Raw genomic sequence first — 17,514 nt, 5'->3', positions numbered from 1 at the left:
CCTGCTGGGATGAGCATGGCCAAACCACAGTTGTCACCACAAGGCCCTGCACGCAGGTGTGTGACCATCGTGTGACCCTGCATGCTTTGAGGTAGTGGGAGCACGAATGGTGGTAATGATTACTTTCCCCGCTCCCCTTTTCTTCAAAACATAATCCTATTTAGGTAGCAGTTCTGATGGTGTGGGTCCTCGTGCTATCCAACCCCCACTGCTCAACACAGATGCATACGGAAATCTTGCCAAATGAGATGCGATGACATGGTGATGCAATCAAGCAGGGCAAGTGCCCTTTGAAATAGCCAGTAGCCCTGTGTGGGTCACTTAACAGCTTCACGAAATTCCACAGTGCAGAGGCACCTCTGAAGTGTTTCTCTTGTAGAACTTGTCTGATCACATCCAGACTACTTGTATTCTTTCAGTTTTTTTCATTCTCACTTCCCTGAGGAAGGCAAATGCCGTTAGCCTCATTGGACAGAACTGAGCTGCTAAGAAGAGGAGGAGGATGTGTCTACACAATAGAGAGTGGGGCCAAGACTAAATTGAACCATTTAGGACACCAATTTTGCCTCATATTTTCCATCTTCCTTTCTGGCTTTACTTTGCCTATCACCTGCCCTAATACCCTGTGGCCATGACATTCATGCTGCCAAAGACATGAAACTCCTCTAAGGAAGTCCACTACTTGGACACTGGTTCATGTTTGGGGCCAGACAGAGCATGACCAAGCTGACAAATCAGCCTCATGGGTTTTCAGGCTTCTCAAGCTCAGGAAATCCTGTAAAGCCCATTTCTTGCACATGTTATGACAGGTTAGTCTGATCCTGAGGTTGACTCCAGATCCACAGCCTGCTGAGGTACAATCTCAGAGGTATCTATGTCACATGGGCATCTCTGGCAAAATTCTCAGTTGCCCAAAGCAGCATCATAACCACCAAACAACCCACACTACTCATGGCCACTGGGAAAGCCAGGCAGGCTTTGCTGAATAATAGACATTAAGCCCTAGAGCCACCATGTCACAAAATCCTTGTAACTAAATATTGTTATTTGTCCCACTCAGAGCTCAGTTAGTCCACAGCATTTACGATGCTATTGATTGCTGTGGGCACGGCCAAGCATCTGTTCTATTTATCACTATCATGCTTTATTGCTAGTACTAGACTAAGATCACTATTTATTTGTACTCCAGCAGGGACAAAGGACCCCAGAAACCCATTGTGTTAGGCACTGTATGAGCAAAGCAAAAAGAGATTCCCTGCCATGTGCAATTTACAGGCTGACTCTATGATGACACATCAAGGAATGGGTAAGAACAGCAGGAACTGATGACAAAAGCTGGTTGTCTTGGTCACAGAGGTGAGTCAAAGCCACAACCTCACTCTCAGCACCTGGCATTCCAAAATTAAGGTTGACGCTGAACACGGAGTCCAGCCCCTGGAATTAAAGTGGTTTCTTAGCCTATAGGTCTGGATGCAGAGGATGGGAACACAGATTTCACACAAAAAACACAGATTCAAGGAACATTGCTTAATTGGACGTAAACTTGGGGAGCATTTTGTGACCATGCCTGCAATCTCTAGCTGGAGATAAACCATCCAGAGAGAGTCAAGGCAGCTTCCGTGATAATGTTCCTCTTCCTCTAATGAGCATTTTTCTTCAAGATTAGAGGAATAACTCAGCTTTGGTGACATATCACCACCATTACATGACTCAGAGCCCCATAATTCCCTGCTGTCAGAACAATCTTTAGCTTCCCCTAAATCTAGATCCAGCCACTGCTGGCACATCTTCTTAGCTTGGTCTTAAAGAGACAGGGGACAAATTCATCAAAGGAAAATCATTGAGAGAAATCACAGAAACTACATCTGGCTCAGAGACCCCTGAGCTAAAATTGGTCAACTGCAGGTGGACATGGGGAGAAAGTACCATAAACATTTGTGTTTCCAATCTTCCTCGGGAATCCACTGTCTAGGGATCATCCACAGGGCTAGGCTGAGCTTTGGTTGGACACATTAAAGCCATCCCTACGTTTACTTTTTAGGACTATAAATCATGGTCAGTCTACAAAGAGCATTACTTACCAACAACAGCGTGATGTACATAAACAAGATTGCAGACACAATCAGGAGAACAAGAGACCAGAGAAACCAGAAGCCCAGGTTCCCATAGTTATACCTAAAAAGCAATGAAATATTACAATAGTGAACGGCAGCCCTGTTCCTTGAAATTTTGACATTTTCAAAGCAATAAAGCAAAGAGGGAGAGAGGAATAACCTATCCTGCAACATGCAAAAGTAGTTAAGAGCCTCCTTTCCCAAATCCGTGATTGCATTAGCCACCAACCCAGTACCCCAATGTGCTGGGGAGGTAAAATACAGGACCAAATTGGTGGTCTTCCTCCAAAGACCTCTTAGTCCGACTGTAAGACACTGCACCTTGCTGCAGACAAGGCAGCCTGGGAAAACAGCAAGATGATGTGACTCAGGCCAACAGCCCACCTTGTCTGCCTGCACCACGGCAAAAAGGGAATTTGGGTCAGATTTTGAAGGAGAAAACACCAGAAATCTGGAGGAGCTGCAGAGGGATTGTCCAAGAAGACAGAGAGGGGGAGCTTTACTTTTTGCCCAAAGGCTCAATAAGGATGAATAATATAGTTAGACCTTTTCTCCCCATAATATTTGAGCTGTTTTAGTTCCATTTTAGGGGCCAAATTTGCATAACTGTTACCTACGTATTGCAGAAGGGAAGGATTTGCATAAATCTCTGCCAGTTATTTCAGTTCTCTTTGCAGTGTAATAGCTGGTGCAATGCTTCTGATACCAGCCACTGAATTTCTTCAGAGGGAACAGAGGGGGGAAAAGACTCAGAGAAGCAAAGGGAAGAGCTATTTAGTCCCCTTCACTGACACTTTATGTGATGATTATTCTCCCCTTTCTCCTAAATTCACACTTACACCTAAAAATTGTAGCCAAGCACAGGGCAGAGCCTCAGCACCTCTGAAGTCACTGGACATCCAATTCGGATGCTGTAACCAAGAGTTTAAGGAGCCAAACATTTGATTCATGGTTAAAGTGCCCCGCTGTGTCATAGATGCTGGAGAGGGTGCTTATCTCTTCCCAGCTACCCTGGGAAACCGCCTGAGGAATGGAAGAGGGGAAAAAGGTGGTACTTACCAGTCAAAGTTATTGTAGTCATTTTTTGCTTCACCCCACATGTACAGAAAGACCAGAGAAAAGCAGAAAGCTCCAACAAGCAATGGGAAAAACACGCATTCCCGCTGCAGAGGGAGAGGAAGGACAAGTAGTCAAAGCCTTACCTACCCCAAAGCAATCACAGCCAATGGTAGATATGTTTAGGCTGACCATAAAACATGGGATTTGGTGGTGGACCTCCAGAAGCAGAGGTGGAGATGACTTTCCATCCTGTCCTCTATGACCAGGGGGATGGCTTCAAAAGTGTACTCTGCAGTATTTACTTTCAGGGAAAATAAATCTCGCGACTTCGCAAACAAACAGGATTTTAATCACCTTGGATGAGAGGGAACTGCACTAGGCAGCAGCCCTCTTTACAATTTTTACTGCACACCCAGCCCAAATTCTCCTTCTTTAATTTGATCCTATGGCTTTGAGATGTTTCACTGGCCTGGAAGGATCCGTGAAAGGTCCTTTCCTGCCCTCACACACTTGTTAGCTGCATGGTGGCACAGACAAACTGAGCTTGTCACAGAAACACAGCAATACTTCAAGCACTTAGAGCCAAAATCTAACAATCCGACAGAGCTCAGTGGGCCCCAGATGATGCTGGGTAAGGGTGCCTTTGGACCATGACATCGACCACTTGTCAACTTGGCCTGACCCGTCCCTACAGAGAAATCAATATCTATGCTGATTTTGGGCTAATTTACCGTCTTGCAGCAGCATTTCCCAGGCTCAGTCCTTCTGCGCTGGTACCGCTTCCACCGGCAGCTGTAGAAACCAGCCAGGCAGGAGATGAAGGGCTGATGCTCATATCTCTGCAGCAAGCGTCGACGTACCACCTTCAGCTTCCCAAACTTGATCCTCTTGAGGCTGGTGGAACTCGCCTCCATCTGAGGGGCTTTATCTCATCTTCCTCCTGAAACGAGACCACAGGTTTTGTGGGGAGACCATGACCCTCCTTTCCTTTTGGGTAAGCTTCTCGCATCAGAAAAAAGAGAGGAAATTTTCTCAAGAGGATGCTGCAACCAGCAGGGAAGGGTGCTGAGAACAGCTCACCTAATTTTATATACCTAACCGAGATGTCTAACAGGAAAGCGTGGTCATTGCAAGTCCCCTCAGCAGTCTGTAGTGCTCCTGGTTGTGACTTAGGTGCTCTGAATCACCTCTGGAGGAACCTCTGCCTCCTTGTGACTATATAGGGAGCTCTGGGAAATGAAATGAACAGGTTGCCCAGGGAAGCTGTGGATGCCCCCTCCCTGGCAGTGTCCTAGGCCAGGTTGGATGGGGCTTTGAGCAGCCTGGGCTGGTGGGAGGTGTCCCTGCCCATGGCAGGGGTTGGACTGGATCAGCTTTAAGGTCCCTTCCAACCCAAACAATTCTGTGATTCTATGATTCTATGAAATCGCTCACTTTAACACTCCATGCAGATTCCCAAATTATGTCAGATGAACCTGAGCCTAGGCTTAGCCATGGGAATTAATTCAGCATCACTGTGACCTGCCTGCAATGTACTGTCAGTTTAACTGGCTCATGTAGGAAAGGGACTAAACATCTCCAGGTACACGGTTTTTTAATCCGGGCAAAACTGCAGCATGGCAGAGACAGATCCCTTAAGAAAAAAAATATTTTCTGACTGAAATAGCTTTACTTGGCACAGTTTTTCAAGGGTAGAAAGAGAAGCTGTAAAGATTCACAAACGGGAGGTCTGTTCATAATGAAGATTTTAAACAAAGGACTTGGTGGTAGACTGCAACCAATGTAGTTAACAGCGAAGTAAATAGCACAAGGGATTGTGCCAGCAAATAGTTCACCTCTCAGAGCACTGTCAAGACTGAAATGAAAGATTTAGAAAAAGAAGTCTTGTGTTGGCATACAAAGAAGAGCCATCATCCAGCACTTCTTTAGAATACAGAGATAGCCAGAGATGCTTTTCTGTTGCATTAAAAAGTGCCACATCCAAATCCAGGCATGTCTGCTGCAGATTCCCAGCTCAGAACTCCCATTTCCCTGCTTTATCGGATGTAATAACAGTCATTTAAGAACAAATGGTCTTAAAAATAAAACAGAGAGACATAAGACACAAGTTAAAACTGAGATGACGCATCCCTGGTACCCTTTCCAAACATCCCAGTCTATTGGCAGCTGGGGTGCAAGGAGAGAGGATGAAAATGAAACCAAAGGGGTTTTAACTTGGACTACCACTGAGCAGTGCCCAAGCATGTCATGCACTGAATGCCTCCCTGAGACAGACGTGTCTGCCCACAGGCAATCACACACTCTTGGATACGGTGGGGTCAAGCTATCCCAAGAAGCTCAGCAGCATCGGATCCTGGCACCAACAGGTCACTCTGTAGTGAAAAATTGATGCCACTCTCATGTGACACGATGGTGATCCTGCTCTTGAACTACACAGAGCTGTCTTCATCAGCCGTCCTCAAGTACACCTGGCATAAACCCAGCAATTACCAAGGTACCCCAGCCACATCTTTTGAATATATCTGAACCTCCAGAGCTCTTACCAGAAGAGTGTCATGTGCCATGGGGCTGCAGTATTTGTTACCTCCTGCAAGGATCCCTAAACCGTGAGTTCCCCTGTCACCAAAACACAACATCCGTTCCTGCCCAGCCCTTCTCCTTTAGCAACAGGGATTCAGGACACTGGACCAAAACCATTAGTTTTGCTGTCAGAGAGTCCACGAGGTTTGTTACTCACATTCCTGGTGTGGGCACAAGGCTCACACATCAGTATTTACCTAAGAGCACACAGGATTTGGCAGGAAAACAGATTGTAGAGACCTTGAAAAGTCTGGCTGGCTACAGCAGCACGTCAGGTGTTAAATCTAGGTGTTAGTCTACTCCTCATAAAAATTGCCTATGACGGAGATCCTACCAGCTCCAAAGACAGGTCAATTCAGTCCAAACTAGCTTTAACATTGGAAGTTTTTTCCCAATGTCTAGTCTCCTGTGGTATAGTTTAAGCACATTAATTCATGTCCTGTTCATGGTAGATATAGAGAATCACTCAAGCTTTTCCTCTGTTAGGGATTTCATGTATTTACATTTGGATGTCTTCCCCTAAGTCTTCTCTAGCCTGAACAACCCCAGCTTTTACAGCCTTTCCTAGGTTCCTGTTTTCTCTTCCTCAGAGCATCCTTGCATGGAGTCCACACTCACCTGCTTTTTGGGATTTTCACAGGTATCACAGAATCACAGACTATTAGGAGTTGGAAGGGCCCTCGAAAGATCATCCAGTCCAACACCCCTGCCAGAGCAGGATCACCCAGACCAGGTCACACAGGAACACGTCCAGGCGGGTTTTGAATGTCTCCAGAGAAGGAGACTCCACAACCTCTCTGGGCAGCCTGGGCCAGTGCTCTGTCACCCTTGCAGTAAAAAAGTTTTTCCTTGCATTTCCTATGGGTTCTGGCAATGGCAGCCATAACAGGATGTGGTGAACAACCCACGGCCTCTCCAGGGCAGACCTGTTCACCCACACCACAAGCTATTTGATACTTGCAGCATCCAGTTTCTCTCATGCATCAAACACATCATCTGGCCTAGGTTTTCTGAATGCTTAAATAATTCACCCTGGACTCATCCCCTGTGGCAAAGGAAAAGTGTTTTCAGCTTTATACATCAGAGCATTTATCACTATAATTAAGAATTTAATGAACTCCTACCTTAGTCTTTCCACACAAGTCATCTCCCCAAGCCTAGGAGTTGTTGGGGAAGGGAGGCTGGGGAAGGAGAGACAGAAGAACACAGCCTCCTTTCCACAACCACCTCCACCAACCCCTGGCCCTCCCAAAAACATCAGGCTGGCAAAAGAAGTGCAAAAAACCTTCATATCTGGCATCCCCTCAATCCCCATTGACCCTATTGTCCAAAATGTTTAGCAGGACCACTATGGTATCTGATCCTAACAGAAAAAATATCCCAGCATCTGTTCACAGCAACTACTTAAGGGGCAAACACCACCACGACACAGGGTAAAGGCAAAGGCTAAAAGACAGTAGGTCTGCATCTGGATTTAGAGAAAGTCAGTCATTGCCAGGACACAGCAAGAGACCTCACAGTGCTCGCATCTAGATTTGAAGCATGGCGCTCCTAAAATTTAGAGGTAGTCTGCAATCCTTGCCCATCTCTGCCAGAGGAGGGAAAATGCAAACCTGAATCTATCCACTGGGACAGCCATGAGAGCAAAAAGCAAGCAGGAAAACATGCATCAGTAGGATAGCAAAGTTTAGGACTCCTTAACAAGTGAGCCGTGAAAGCAGTAACATCTGTTTTTCAGCTCCATAAACCCAAGAGATCTCAGGTCCTTCTCTTGCAAACAGAGACTTTGCTCACAGATAAGAGCCTCCGTAATCACAGGCAGTTGAGCAGGGCTGCTCATTTCCCACTGCTTGTCAGGGAGTGAGGAAAAGCATGAGGAATAGCCCTGGGGGATGATGGAGGAAGGAGCAGGGGAGAAAAAGCAGGAAATAAATTCAGCTGCATAGGCTGAACGCAGAGGCACAGCAAGCTGAGCTTGCTTGAGAGACCAATGTACAAGTGAAGAGTGTTCTCGTCTGTCTTGGTGCTGTAGAGGTAGGGCAGACCTCTTTGGAGGGGTAAACAGGCACAGCCATCAAATTTGGCGTTACCCTGTAGCTTTTTCCTTGGGTCTTTTAAGTCTTTGTTTTTTTGATTTCTCCTGCATCTACCCAGCTTTCTCCAACACAATATCCTACAATGTGGGCAGGGTGAATGCAGGGCTCTTTTCAGATATTACGAACACACTTCCCAGCCAGCTGAGAGAAGATAACTGAAAAAAAAAAGTTATGTGGGTGCTGGCAGCTACCATGAAGATGGTAATTTCTCAGCACCTGAGCATGGCCAGCTTGCCCTGAGCATCATGATGGCATAGGAAGACAGGACTGATGCCTGCTTTGCTCATACCACCATTTCAAAGGGATGTGGAAAGAAAGTGAACTCCATGCCTTGAGGTAAGAGGTGCCTTGAGCCTGAGCTGATCCTCTCCAGCACCTGCAGCTCCCTTGAATGGCAACTTCTGGTACCATCCAACGCCTCTTTGGGAAATAATTTCCTGCCTTTCCACCTTCCACAGCATCACACCAACAGATAAAGAACTAAAATCAACCTCCTGGCAAGCTGCTAGTTGATCACCATCACCGTGAGCTGCACACAGACCTTGTCACCAGTCAGAAAACCTTAGAAAAGAGCATCCCTTAAACTTGCAATTCTGCCCAAGGCTCTGGATCACAGCTTAGGATCCCTTTTATTTCACTATCATCTGCCTTCAGTTTCTTTTCAGGGGATTAATGAGGTTTAACACAGGTAAGGAAAATGTATCAAATAACATAAAGCTAGTGATAACCTTGCAATGAAAGATTATATATATTCTATATCCTTTCCTTTCCCTGGCAGTCGATAATTATAATTTATCATTAAGACTTTCTTTATAAGCCCTAATTATACCTTACTTCTGCGTGGGATCCCAGGGCGTATATGTGCAGCCTGGGACAAATGTATGCAAAGTACATCTCATTGATTAACTGTTGGCTTTCAGGTGAAGATCACAGCCATCAGCACAAGGAAACAATAAGGTTTAACATGGAAAACAACAAACAGATGTGGAAGTAGAAGGTGTTAACAAGGAATAACTGGGGCAATATTTCTCCATTTCATTTGTTGTAGTACACCTCCATCACGTAATGGTTGTGGTTTTCAAATTGATTGAGAAGTTTCCACCAACAGTAACGCCCTGTATTCTGTAATATGTCACCACACTTTGAAAAGACACAAATAATCAAACCATTTCAGCAAAATTAAGCTACAAATACAGCCAAAATCCTGCTTCTATTAGGATTTGTGCTACAGTCTAAAGGTCAGACACCCAGCAGGGGCTGTGCTGCAAATGGGCTGCTCAGTTTCCAGCCCCAGTGTCTGCTGAGACCAGGATTCATCTGTGGTCACATGCAAATGCGTGGAAAGAACCTACCTTCCTCTCCTCCAGCACTCCCCCAAAACTGTTTGGTGCCTCTATGCTCCTTCAAGGTGCCTCTCCTAGTTGTCTCTCACACTTGGAACATGTTTGTCCCCAATGCCCGGTCCCTGGGGATGACTCATTATCCACAACCACTTCCAGAAACCTCATTTAATTATAATCATCATAATTAGAAAGTACAGCTGTTTTTCTTCATCTTTAAAGCACTTTACAGGCTACATTAACAAATGTGTACCCAGGAAATTACTGGCCAAGCCTCAGGTATTTGCAGTGGATTTTATACAATTGCTTTCAGCTTTGTGTGGAAACAGGCAAGAGGAAATAATCGTGTTTGTAAAACGGTCTCACGATGTTACAATAGATTTTTCCCTCTTGTCTGCTAGGAGCAAAATGAGTGTTTTGAATAAAGCTGATGAATAGTAGCTGGGAAAAAAAAAAGTAAGAAAAAGAAGGAGTGGAGAAAGACTTTTCACAAATGTCATGTCTTTGACTGGACTCAAGCATACTCCCACACATTATTATTACTCAAAAACCTTCCAGAATGGCCAGATGGTTTCAGTTCTGCAGAGGTTTGTGTGCCACCAGCACATTGCAACAAGCAAAAGCATGGATCTGGCACAGACCAGGACGATTTTGGCTAGGAAAATTTTCCTCTGAGGAATGAGAGGATGGTCCCAGCACATTTTTTGGTCTGGGTTTAAATCATTTTTGACTGAGAGCTTCAGTCTACAGAGGTCCTCCCCACCTACCTTCTAGAGAGGTCCTCCCAGCCCACCCTGCTTTTCTTCTGGAAGGTCTTGCCCACTCCAAGCCTTCTTGTAGAATGGTGCACCTCTCCCTCTTCCTTCTAGAAAGTCCCAATGGCCCCAGCTGTCCTTCTAGAAATGTTCATGGCACTACTTGAGCAAAGGTGGCCACCCACAGCCACCAGCCCAGCGTGCTTGATGGCCAACAGACCACACCAGCCGTGGGCCTCCATGGTTCCGAAAACTAAAGCTGCAGCTGCTCCATCATGGTGAGTCCAAGTGATGAACGGGCAGGAGGCTCACCAGGGGATGCTTCAGTCCAAGTGGAGGAAAAGGTGACCCATGTCCAACCCAAGGGGCTCTCCTAGCCCCAGGTGGCAGCAATTGCTGTTGGCTTTATTGATGGTAATGGTGGTGGTGGGGAAACTGGCTGAGGAGAGCAGAGAAGCCCCAAAACCCAGTATCAAATGCTGACCCAAACACAACAGACTTTTGTACTTTCATATCTCTTCTCCATATTTTCCTCTATACTAAAATGTGGATAGGGCCCAGTTTGGCCTTGGAAGGGTCTGAAAAACTCTGGTACATCAGAAATCTCATTTAAAAAGTCGATATTCACCTACATGAAATGGTTCACCTGATGCATTTTTCAGGAATTGCTTTCCTAGAGTGTATTTGCATGGCACCTGGTGTAAAACATTTCTAATCCAAGAACAAGGTCTACAGCTACTTTCCAAGCATCACTGAAATGGGCACAACGCACAAGTAGCTTTGGCCCTGTTGACGCCAGAACCATCAGCAGTGCCTAACCTCTTTGACTCTGAGCTCCTCTACATAGCTGATAAACTCATTATAGGCCTCCTCTGCTCAGTCTTGGGGGTCCCCTGTATCACAGAATCACAAAATGTTAGGAGTTGGAAGGGGGCTCGAAAAAGGTATAAGGATGGCCAGCCTTTTGGAGAAGGTGGCAGCCCTTCTCTAGGCAGTACAGGTGGGAAGAGGAAAAAATTAGCCCCAAAAGTAGTCAGGAACAGTGACCTTCCAGCTGTGACCACACAGAGACCTTCCACCACCCAGCCAGATGTTGGTCCCAGCTTGCAGCAGTGAGATGTCCATTCCTGGGTGTCATTTTGCTCACCCAAAGATTGAACCAGGAGCACTGGTGACCTCATTCCTCCAGGTCAACCCTGAAAATGGAGACTCGGCAAGGCCAAATTGGGGTGAAACACTGCTCCCCACTCTCCAGTATGGTCAACGAGAGAAGGGAAGAGTTTTGTCCTCACCGTGCTTGTGGCCATGCAACATCACCAGCAGCGGTGCATGCAGCCATGCTCAGCTCAGCCCCATAGAGCACGTGGGGCACAGCCCCAGGCCTTGCCCCTGGGTGGCCCACGGCTTTCTGAGGAGTCATTCTCCCACCATTGAAAAGCCACTGTGGGGAGGTAAAAAGTGCTTCCACGGCTCAAAGCTGGCCTGGGGGGAGGAGGAGGAATAAAACCCTTAAAAAAAAAAATGGAGCTTAGAAAGGGGGGCAAATATTTATTTGAAGATAAATCCTACTTTGTGCAATTCATCATGCCCTGGCTTGGGTCCCTCTCTGCTCCTGTGAATGCCTAAGCGGTTCTTTGTGTCCCACTGTTCAGGGAAGACAAGGAGATTGGGACGCAGCGTGAGGGACCCTCTCCAGCTCCACAGCCCCTCTGAGGGCAGCACACTGCCGTGAGCATCGTCTCCGAGGGAAGACTTTGTCCGTCAGCCAAAAAGGAAAAAGAAAAGAGGTTTGCAGATCGCATACCTCCTCCTGGCATCTCTGCAGAGCCCTATTCAGCCCAGACAAAGGACAGGGGGCCCTGGGCAGCCACTGCGCAGAAGCCCCCAGTGCTGGCCCTCCCTCAAGCTGTGGGTGTTAAAGTTCAGACCTCGGAGCAAAACACTCCTGCAAGGAGGGGAGAAAAAGGGAGCAAAGGATGTTTTCTGCGCTGCCAGCCAGAGGTTTCTCTGTTTAGTTATCTACAGTATCCAAATGCATCAGGGCTGGCCCACTTTTGCATCATAAGAATGTGGTTCTGCTGTTCCCAGAGGAAAAGCCTTTCTAGCTAATTAAACACTGCTGCATTTCTGCATAAGCCACCTCAGAAAACTTTCGAACCCATTTCAGAGCAAAAAGATAGTCTGACACACAAGATCTATGCTCAAATGCCCTGATTTAACAGCAACCTACAAACACAGTGGAGCCATCACCCAGAGCCCCAGTTTCCCAATTTAGTGTTGTGCTGACAGCACTACAAGAGCAGCAGATGAGGACTGTACAGCTTATTTTATTTTCACTCATCTGCTGGTGTAAGCTATGGAGGCTGCTTAGCAAGGCAGGAAGATCAATGTGTTTCACTGTGCAGGCATCACCCCATGTAGACAATCCATGGGCAGAACCTTGATGGACCTCTCCAGGGCCCAGGAAACCCAGCACAGTCATCTCTGCTGGATCAGCACCCAGCCGCACTGACATCACAGCAGCCTGGAGAAAGAGACTAATTTATTTAGTCACAGAGATTGGGGTGGGTGTTTTCATTCCTCCTCTGGTCTTCCTGGAAGAGCAGCTGGACTCATCTCTGTGTTTCAACAGTCAACCAGAGCTCCTAGTACAGGCAGAGAAGAGAAATGGGCACAACTCAACTCATCCAAGGGCAGATGAGCTGTTTTGCGTGTGTCCAGAGTGCCAGGGCACGAACCAGCCCAAGATGAAGGGACATTCAGCACTCAAACACAGTGAACCCAAGTCAGCCCTGTGACCCTTCCAGCTCATCTCCAAGGAAATTCTGCATCATGGGCTTCACAAGCTGGTATGGGCACCAAAGCCCATAGACACTTGGAAGGTGCCTTCATAGAAAAGCTCAGACCAGGCAGATGTCACCTAATTAGATAAGGAAAGTGTTTACCGTGATCTGGGAGAGCCAGGCACTGCCAAGCACACGATGGACCTTGTCTGGCTCAGTTTCCTGCTCAGTTTAACTCCTCTAGTGCTGGGAGCCAGCCCTGGATGTCTGTACCCAGTTGTCAGTGACAAATACGCACTGGCTTGGTGTCATGATCCGGCAGGCAAGCCTCTGACATTCCATAATGCTCTCCCAACACCAGCCCTGGTGGCACTTTCAGATGACATCATTTTCTGGATCTTTGTTAAAGCCCTTCTCACCTGTAGACTGTGTTTCACCTTCTTCCAGCCCAACCAGAACCTCCTTCCAAGCAGTGGTTTCTACCACACACACCTCACCCCTCTCTCTGCAGGGTCAGAGGTGGACAGGGCCACTTGTTATCACCCAGTCATCAGCATGGAGAGCCCAAGGCCACCCCACTGCCAGGGGGTTGTCTCCTCCTTGGCTGTGGGTCTGTTCCTGCTGTCATACAAAGGGCAGCCATAGAAAGCCTCTATACAGGGTTAAATGAAGCAGTCATGAGGACCATAGGTGGTCACCACATGGAAGACACCACGCTGATTGAGGGCAGTAGTTCCCAGCCTATAGTACCTCATTCTCATAGAAGGGCCAAAAAATCATCCACAAAACTAGCATTCACCATGAATTCAAAGGAATGTGGGACAGGCTCAGCCTGGTAGCAGGTTGCCAACTGGCAGCAAGGAGGGAAGGAAGAGGTCACGGCAGTAAAGTACTAAGGTAGGGGCTGGATAATCTTGGGGAGGGAAAAGGTAAAAGAGTCAGTGTTATTCACCTGCATTTCTTCCAATTTCTTTCTTTTGCTCAACCAAAAATTCTTAAAAGCTTTGCTTGGAAAGAGAGCACTTAGGAGAGAGCCACACGACCCCACAGAACCTTTCCAACTGCTTTAAGGCATGAATCAATTAAAGCAATCACGGAGCAAAGGTTAATCAGTAGCAAGTACTTCTTAAGAAATAAGTCGTCTTTTAAAAAGAAATTGCTCTTGCCAATTTCCCTCCCCCCTTCCACTTCTTCCTTTTCTAAAGTGTCTTTTATTTCTCCAGCTCTGGAGACCTTCCAAAATAAGTTCAGTGATTAAAGGCAGCTGCTGAAAGGATGGGGCCGAATCATGTGGTGACAGCCAGGGCTGCAGGAGCAGAGGACTGGACCTGGAATTGTCACACAGTCTCGGTGCCATACAAATGTCTCAGGGATTGAAAACCTTCCAGGAGCTTCCAGCCTAATTAAAGCAGATGGAGGTTGGAGAAACAAGGAATTGCTCATGGTTGCACTGGAGAACAGAGGAAGTGGGACAGGAGAGTAAGGAAAGGGGTGACTCCAATGCATTTCAACACAAGCAATGAGACTCCAGTACGAGCATGCAGGCATACGGTGATGCTTTGAGCTGCCCCTGTGCTGTGCCCTGCTTGCAGATACATTCTTCCTTCTTCTTGCACCCAGCAGTGGAGTTGACATCAAAACTGCCCCCATGGGCAGCAGCCACAACCTCACTCACACATGTGCACATTTGCCCCATCTCCCTACCTGCAGCTCTTACAGCGCACCACTGTCACGGTTAACTTCTTGCTCTTGTCACCTTTCCACCCAAGTGTTGGCTTAAAAAAAAAAGAGCATTCCCTTGGCACCAGACCTGCAGAGGACAAGTCCCCAGACAGGGTTCCTCGTGATACAGCATCATGTGCACCCACATGGACTGCAACTGCCTGACCACCAGAAAGGACCTGGGCCAGGTGGATGGAAAGTCTATCCTGATCCTGAGAGCATGTCCTCATCATGCTTAGCATAGCATGTTCCCTGCAGACACCACAAAGCTTTGCACAGCAAACAATGACCAGCATGAAACCAGGATATGGGCATGTTCAGTCTGATCAATCCTCTGAAGTCTCAGTCTTTCTCCTTCTCTCTTTTTTCTTGGAGGAGACAAGAAAGGGTTGAAATGCAACAGAAGCCAACGTCCTCTTGGTGAGGACAGTCAGAGGGAACATCAGCCAATGCCACCCTCCATTTACTGTGATCAGATGCCAACCTTTCAGCTACCAAAAAGCAGTCAGCCATAGCTCCTCCTTGAACACTGCTGGGAAAGCAAGGTCTAGCACATGAAGAACAGGATGAGGAGGAGATGCTGAAGAGATGAGCACCTGCAGGCAGAGGCTGCTCAGCTCTCTCACACAAAGTGTCTTGGGCTGGAGCAGAGGCTGCCCTCAGGGCTCAGCCCACCATGGAGGCACAGTCCAGGCTGCAACACAAGTTGTGTCTGCTCTACCCATGACAGCTTCCTTTCTTTCCTTCCAGCAAGATGTGGTGCCCAAAGGATCTTCCCAACTTCTTCTCCTATCTGGTCTTTTAAAAAGTAGTCCAAGACCCTCCTTTATCCCACCCCACAGAGGTCTCTCGGGCAGTCCTACAAGCCAAACCATAGGTGGTGACTTCAAGATGAGGTTACAGATCCCCTCCTCCAAAACATCCCAAGACCAGGTGTGGACCAAAACAAGCCATTGCTGTGTGCACAGCATTGCAGGGAGCAACCATCAGAGAGGTCCCTCCAGCCTGGGTCCCATGCAAAGCCACCAAGCTGGGGCTTTGTCTCTGGGCTGGATCTGCTCCGTGCTGTGAGGAGGCAGGAGCACATATCTCAATTGACGGGTGGTAACTTCCAAAGCCATCTGCCTGAACGAGAGCTTCTGGGCTCTCACATGGCAAGGAAATGAAGTGCACATTGTCAAAGGGCCACAAACTGAAAAAAATGCTTTCTCTTATATTTTGGATTATATTTTATCACACTAAGCACCACTCTACGGTGACAACTCGCACTGTGGCCCTTTGCGAGCTGTAGGTAGTGTCACAACAACGTACCACCACCAAGTTTAAAGAACTGAATTTTCATCTCCAGAAATTACACGTGAAGGTCAAAAGACATCATTTGATCACCTCCTCAGTCCAATGCCATGGCATAAGAAAGTCACTGGACTGGTCGTAAAAACCCAGCTTTGTATTTTTTTGCAAAGTTTCAAATTTCCCTGGAAATCTTGTACACCTTTTAGACATTTCAATAGGAAAGTTGGAAAGGAAGGAACAGCTTTGGCTCCCTTCATGTTCAGAACATTTTTTTAATTAAAATCCAGCTGGTCCCATGGTACATGATGCTTTTTTTTGTTGTTGTTAAATGCAGCTTAAAAGCTTTGAGCAGCTGTAGGAAATTATTTCCATTCCCTCCTTCCCTTCCACCTGGTATCACATGCTGGAGGAGAGGTCCTGAGACATGTTGAGCTGTGAGATCAATATTCCCAAAGAAAGCATTGAAGTGAAGAGGAGGTGCAGCACACCATGGGCTGGAGCTCCAGCTGATCAAAGTTTGCACTATCCAACCTAGAGCTGGCCTTGTGCTAGTCCCCAGGTTCATATCAGCTCAGCACCTGACCCTGAATTAAAATTCACTCTTTCTTAGAGGTAAAAATTACCCCATTTCACTGCCTACAAACAACGTGGAAATATTCAGACAACAACAGCAGATTAAAGCCAGGGCCAAATCCTGCTTTCAGCTGTGAACGAGCTGCTCTCCAAAGAGTTGCCCATCAACACTCCCAGGGGAACATCAGTAGTGGGGCAGACATTGGACCAGAAGGATTCTCCCAGCCTTTCCAACCAGGTCCTGATTATTTACAGCTGTTCCCAGATGTTCCCCTTGCACGGGTTATTTGTTCCCGAGTCGACCTCCCCATTCACACATGAGGCGAGCCCAGGGTAAGAAAGAGAGAGGCTCCTTTCTCCCTTTTACTATGGAAACAGCCCTTTATCCCAAGCATTGCAAATGCTCAGCCGCTGTTTCCCTCCCACTGCCACCCCAGCTCCAGCCACCCCACTGACCACCCACAGCTCACATCTCACCCCAGCTTCCCTTTCTCCCCTCAACAGGTCCCAGCCAAGTCATCCCAAGAGCGAAGCGGGACTGCTGAGCACCTTCTCCTTCCCAACCAGCCATCAGAAACCTCCTCTGCTTCCCAGTCACCCCCTTTGCTCCCCTTTTGTTACCGATTTTCCCCATTCTCTGGCTTTTTGGGCTTTGTTTCTCGCTGCCATTCAGTCAATTGCCCGCAGTCGCATCCCAACGAACACACTCAAAAGTCCAAAGAAAAAAAGGGGAAAAGTCAAAGAATCGGCCCCCCTCGCACGGTGTTAACTTTTACAGCAGGCAGGAAAGAGCAGGCAGGGACGCATTTCCCCGGGCAGGAGCATCTTTACGAGTTAGGAGAGAGGAGGTAACTTACCTCGCTGGGATGCACATGGAGGGGTTATTTTTGCTTTCTGCAGCACTTGGGTTGCTGTGTCCTTTGCTTGTGACACTCCGGGACCTGAATGGTGACACTGCTGTGTGACACCCGGTATTAGAGAGGCTGCTGGAGCCGTCCCTCCCACGGTGGGAGGGGCCACGCAGGGCTTGATAAATTCAGTCCCCAAGGCTGGAAAAATTAAAATCTCATCATGGGACACAGGCAGCTGCTCACCGCATGGCGCTGGGAGACGCTGGGGACTCATGGGTGAACCTGGGTTTGATTCATTGCTCGCCCACCCTGAACAGGAGGGGTTGGTGTTCAAATCTCGCCTCGGCA

At 47.4% G+C, this 17,514-nt stretch overlaps 1 protein-coding gene across 1 annotated transcript in view; it reads right to left on the bottom strand.

The window, feature by feature from the left end:
* The window catches only part of GDPD4 (glycerophosphodiester phosphodiesterase domain containing 4), a 33,981-nt gene extending 16,732 nt beyond the window's left edge, over nt 1-17,249 (bottom strand). Inside the window, exons 1-4 of the mRNA XM_010189953.1 lie at nt 17,173-17,249; nt 3,905-4,113; nt 3,174-3,277; nt 2,082-2,175 (exon numbers count right to left, since the gene is read on the bottom strand). Of these exons, the coding sequence (XP_010188255.1) occupies nt 2,082-2,175; nt 3,174-3,277; nt 3,905-4,087 (381 nt within the window). The 5' untranslated portion in view covers nt 4,088-4,113; nt 17,173-17,249. The remainder of the gene's footprint in view (nt 1-2,081; nt 2,176-3,173; nt 3,278-3,904; nt 4,114-17,172) is intronic.
* Nucleotides 17,250-17,514: the final 265 nt, after the last annotated feature.

The sequence above is a fragment of the Mesitornis unicolor genome, unplaced genomic scaffold (genome assembly GCF_000695765.1).
Source record: "Mesitornis unicolor isolate BGI_N332 unplaced genomic scaffold, ASM69576v1 scaffold1668, whole genome shotgun sequence".
NCBI classification, from domain to species: Eukaryota; Metazoa; Chordata; class Aves; order Mesitornithiformes; family Mesitornithidae; genus Mesitornis; species Mesitornis unicolor.
This window is presented reverse-complemented; position numbering and strand designations above follow the sequence as displayed.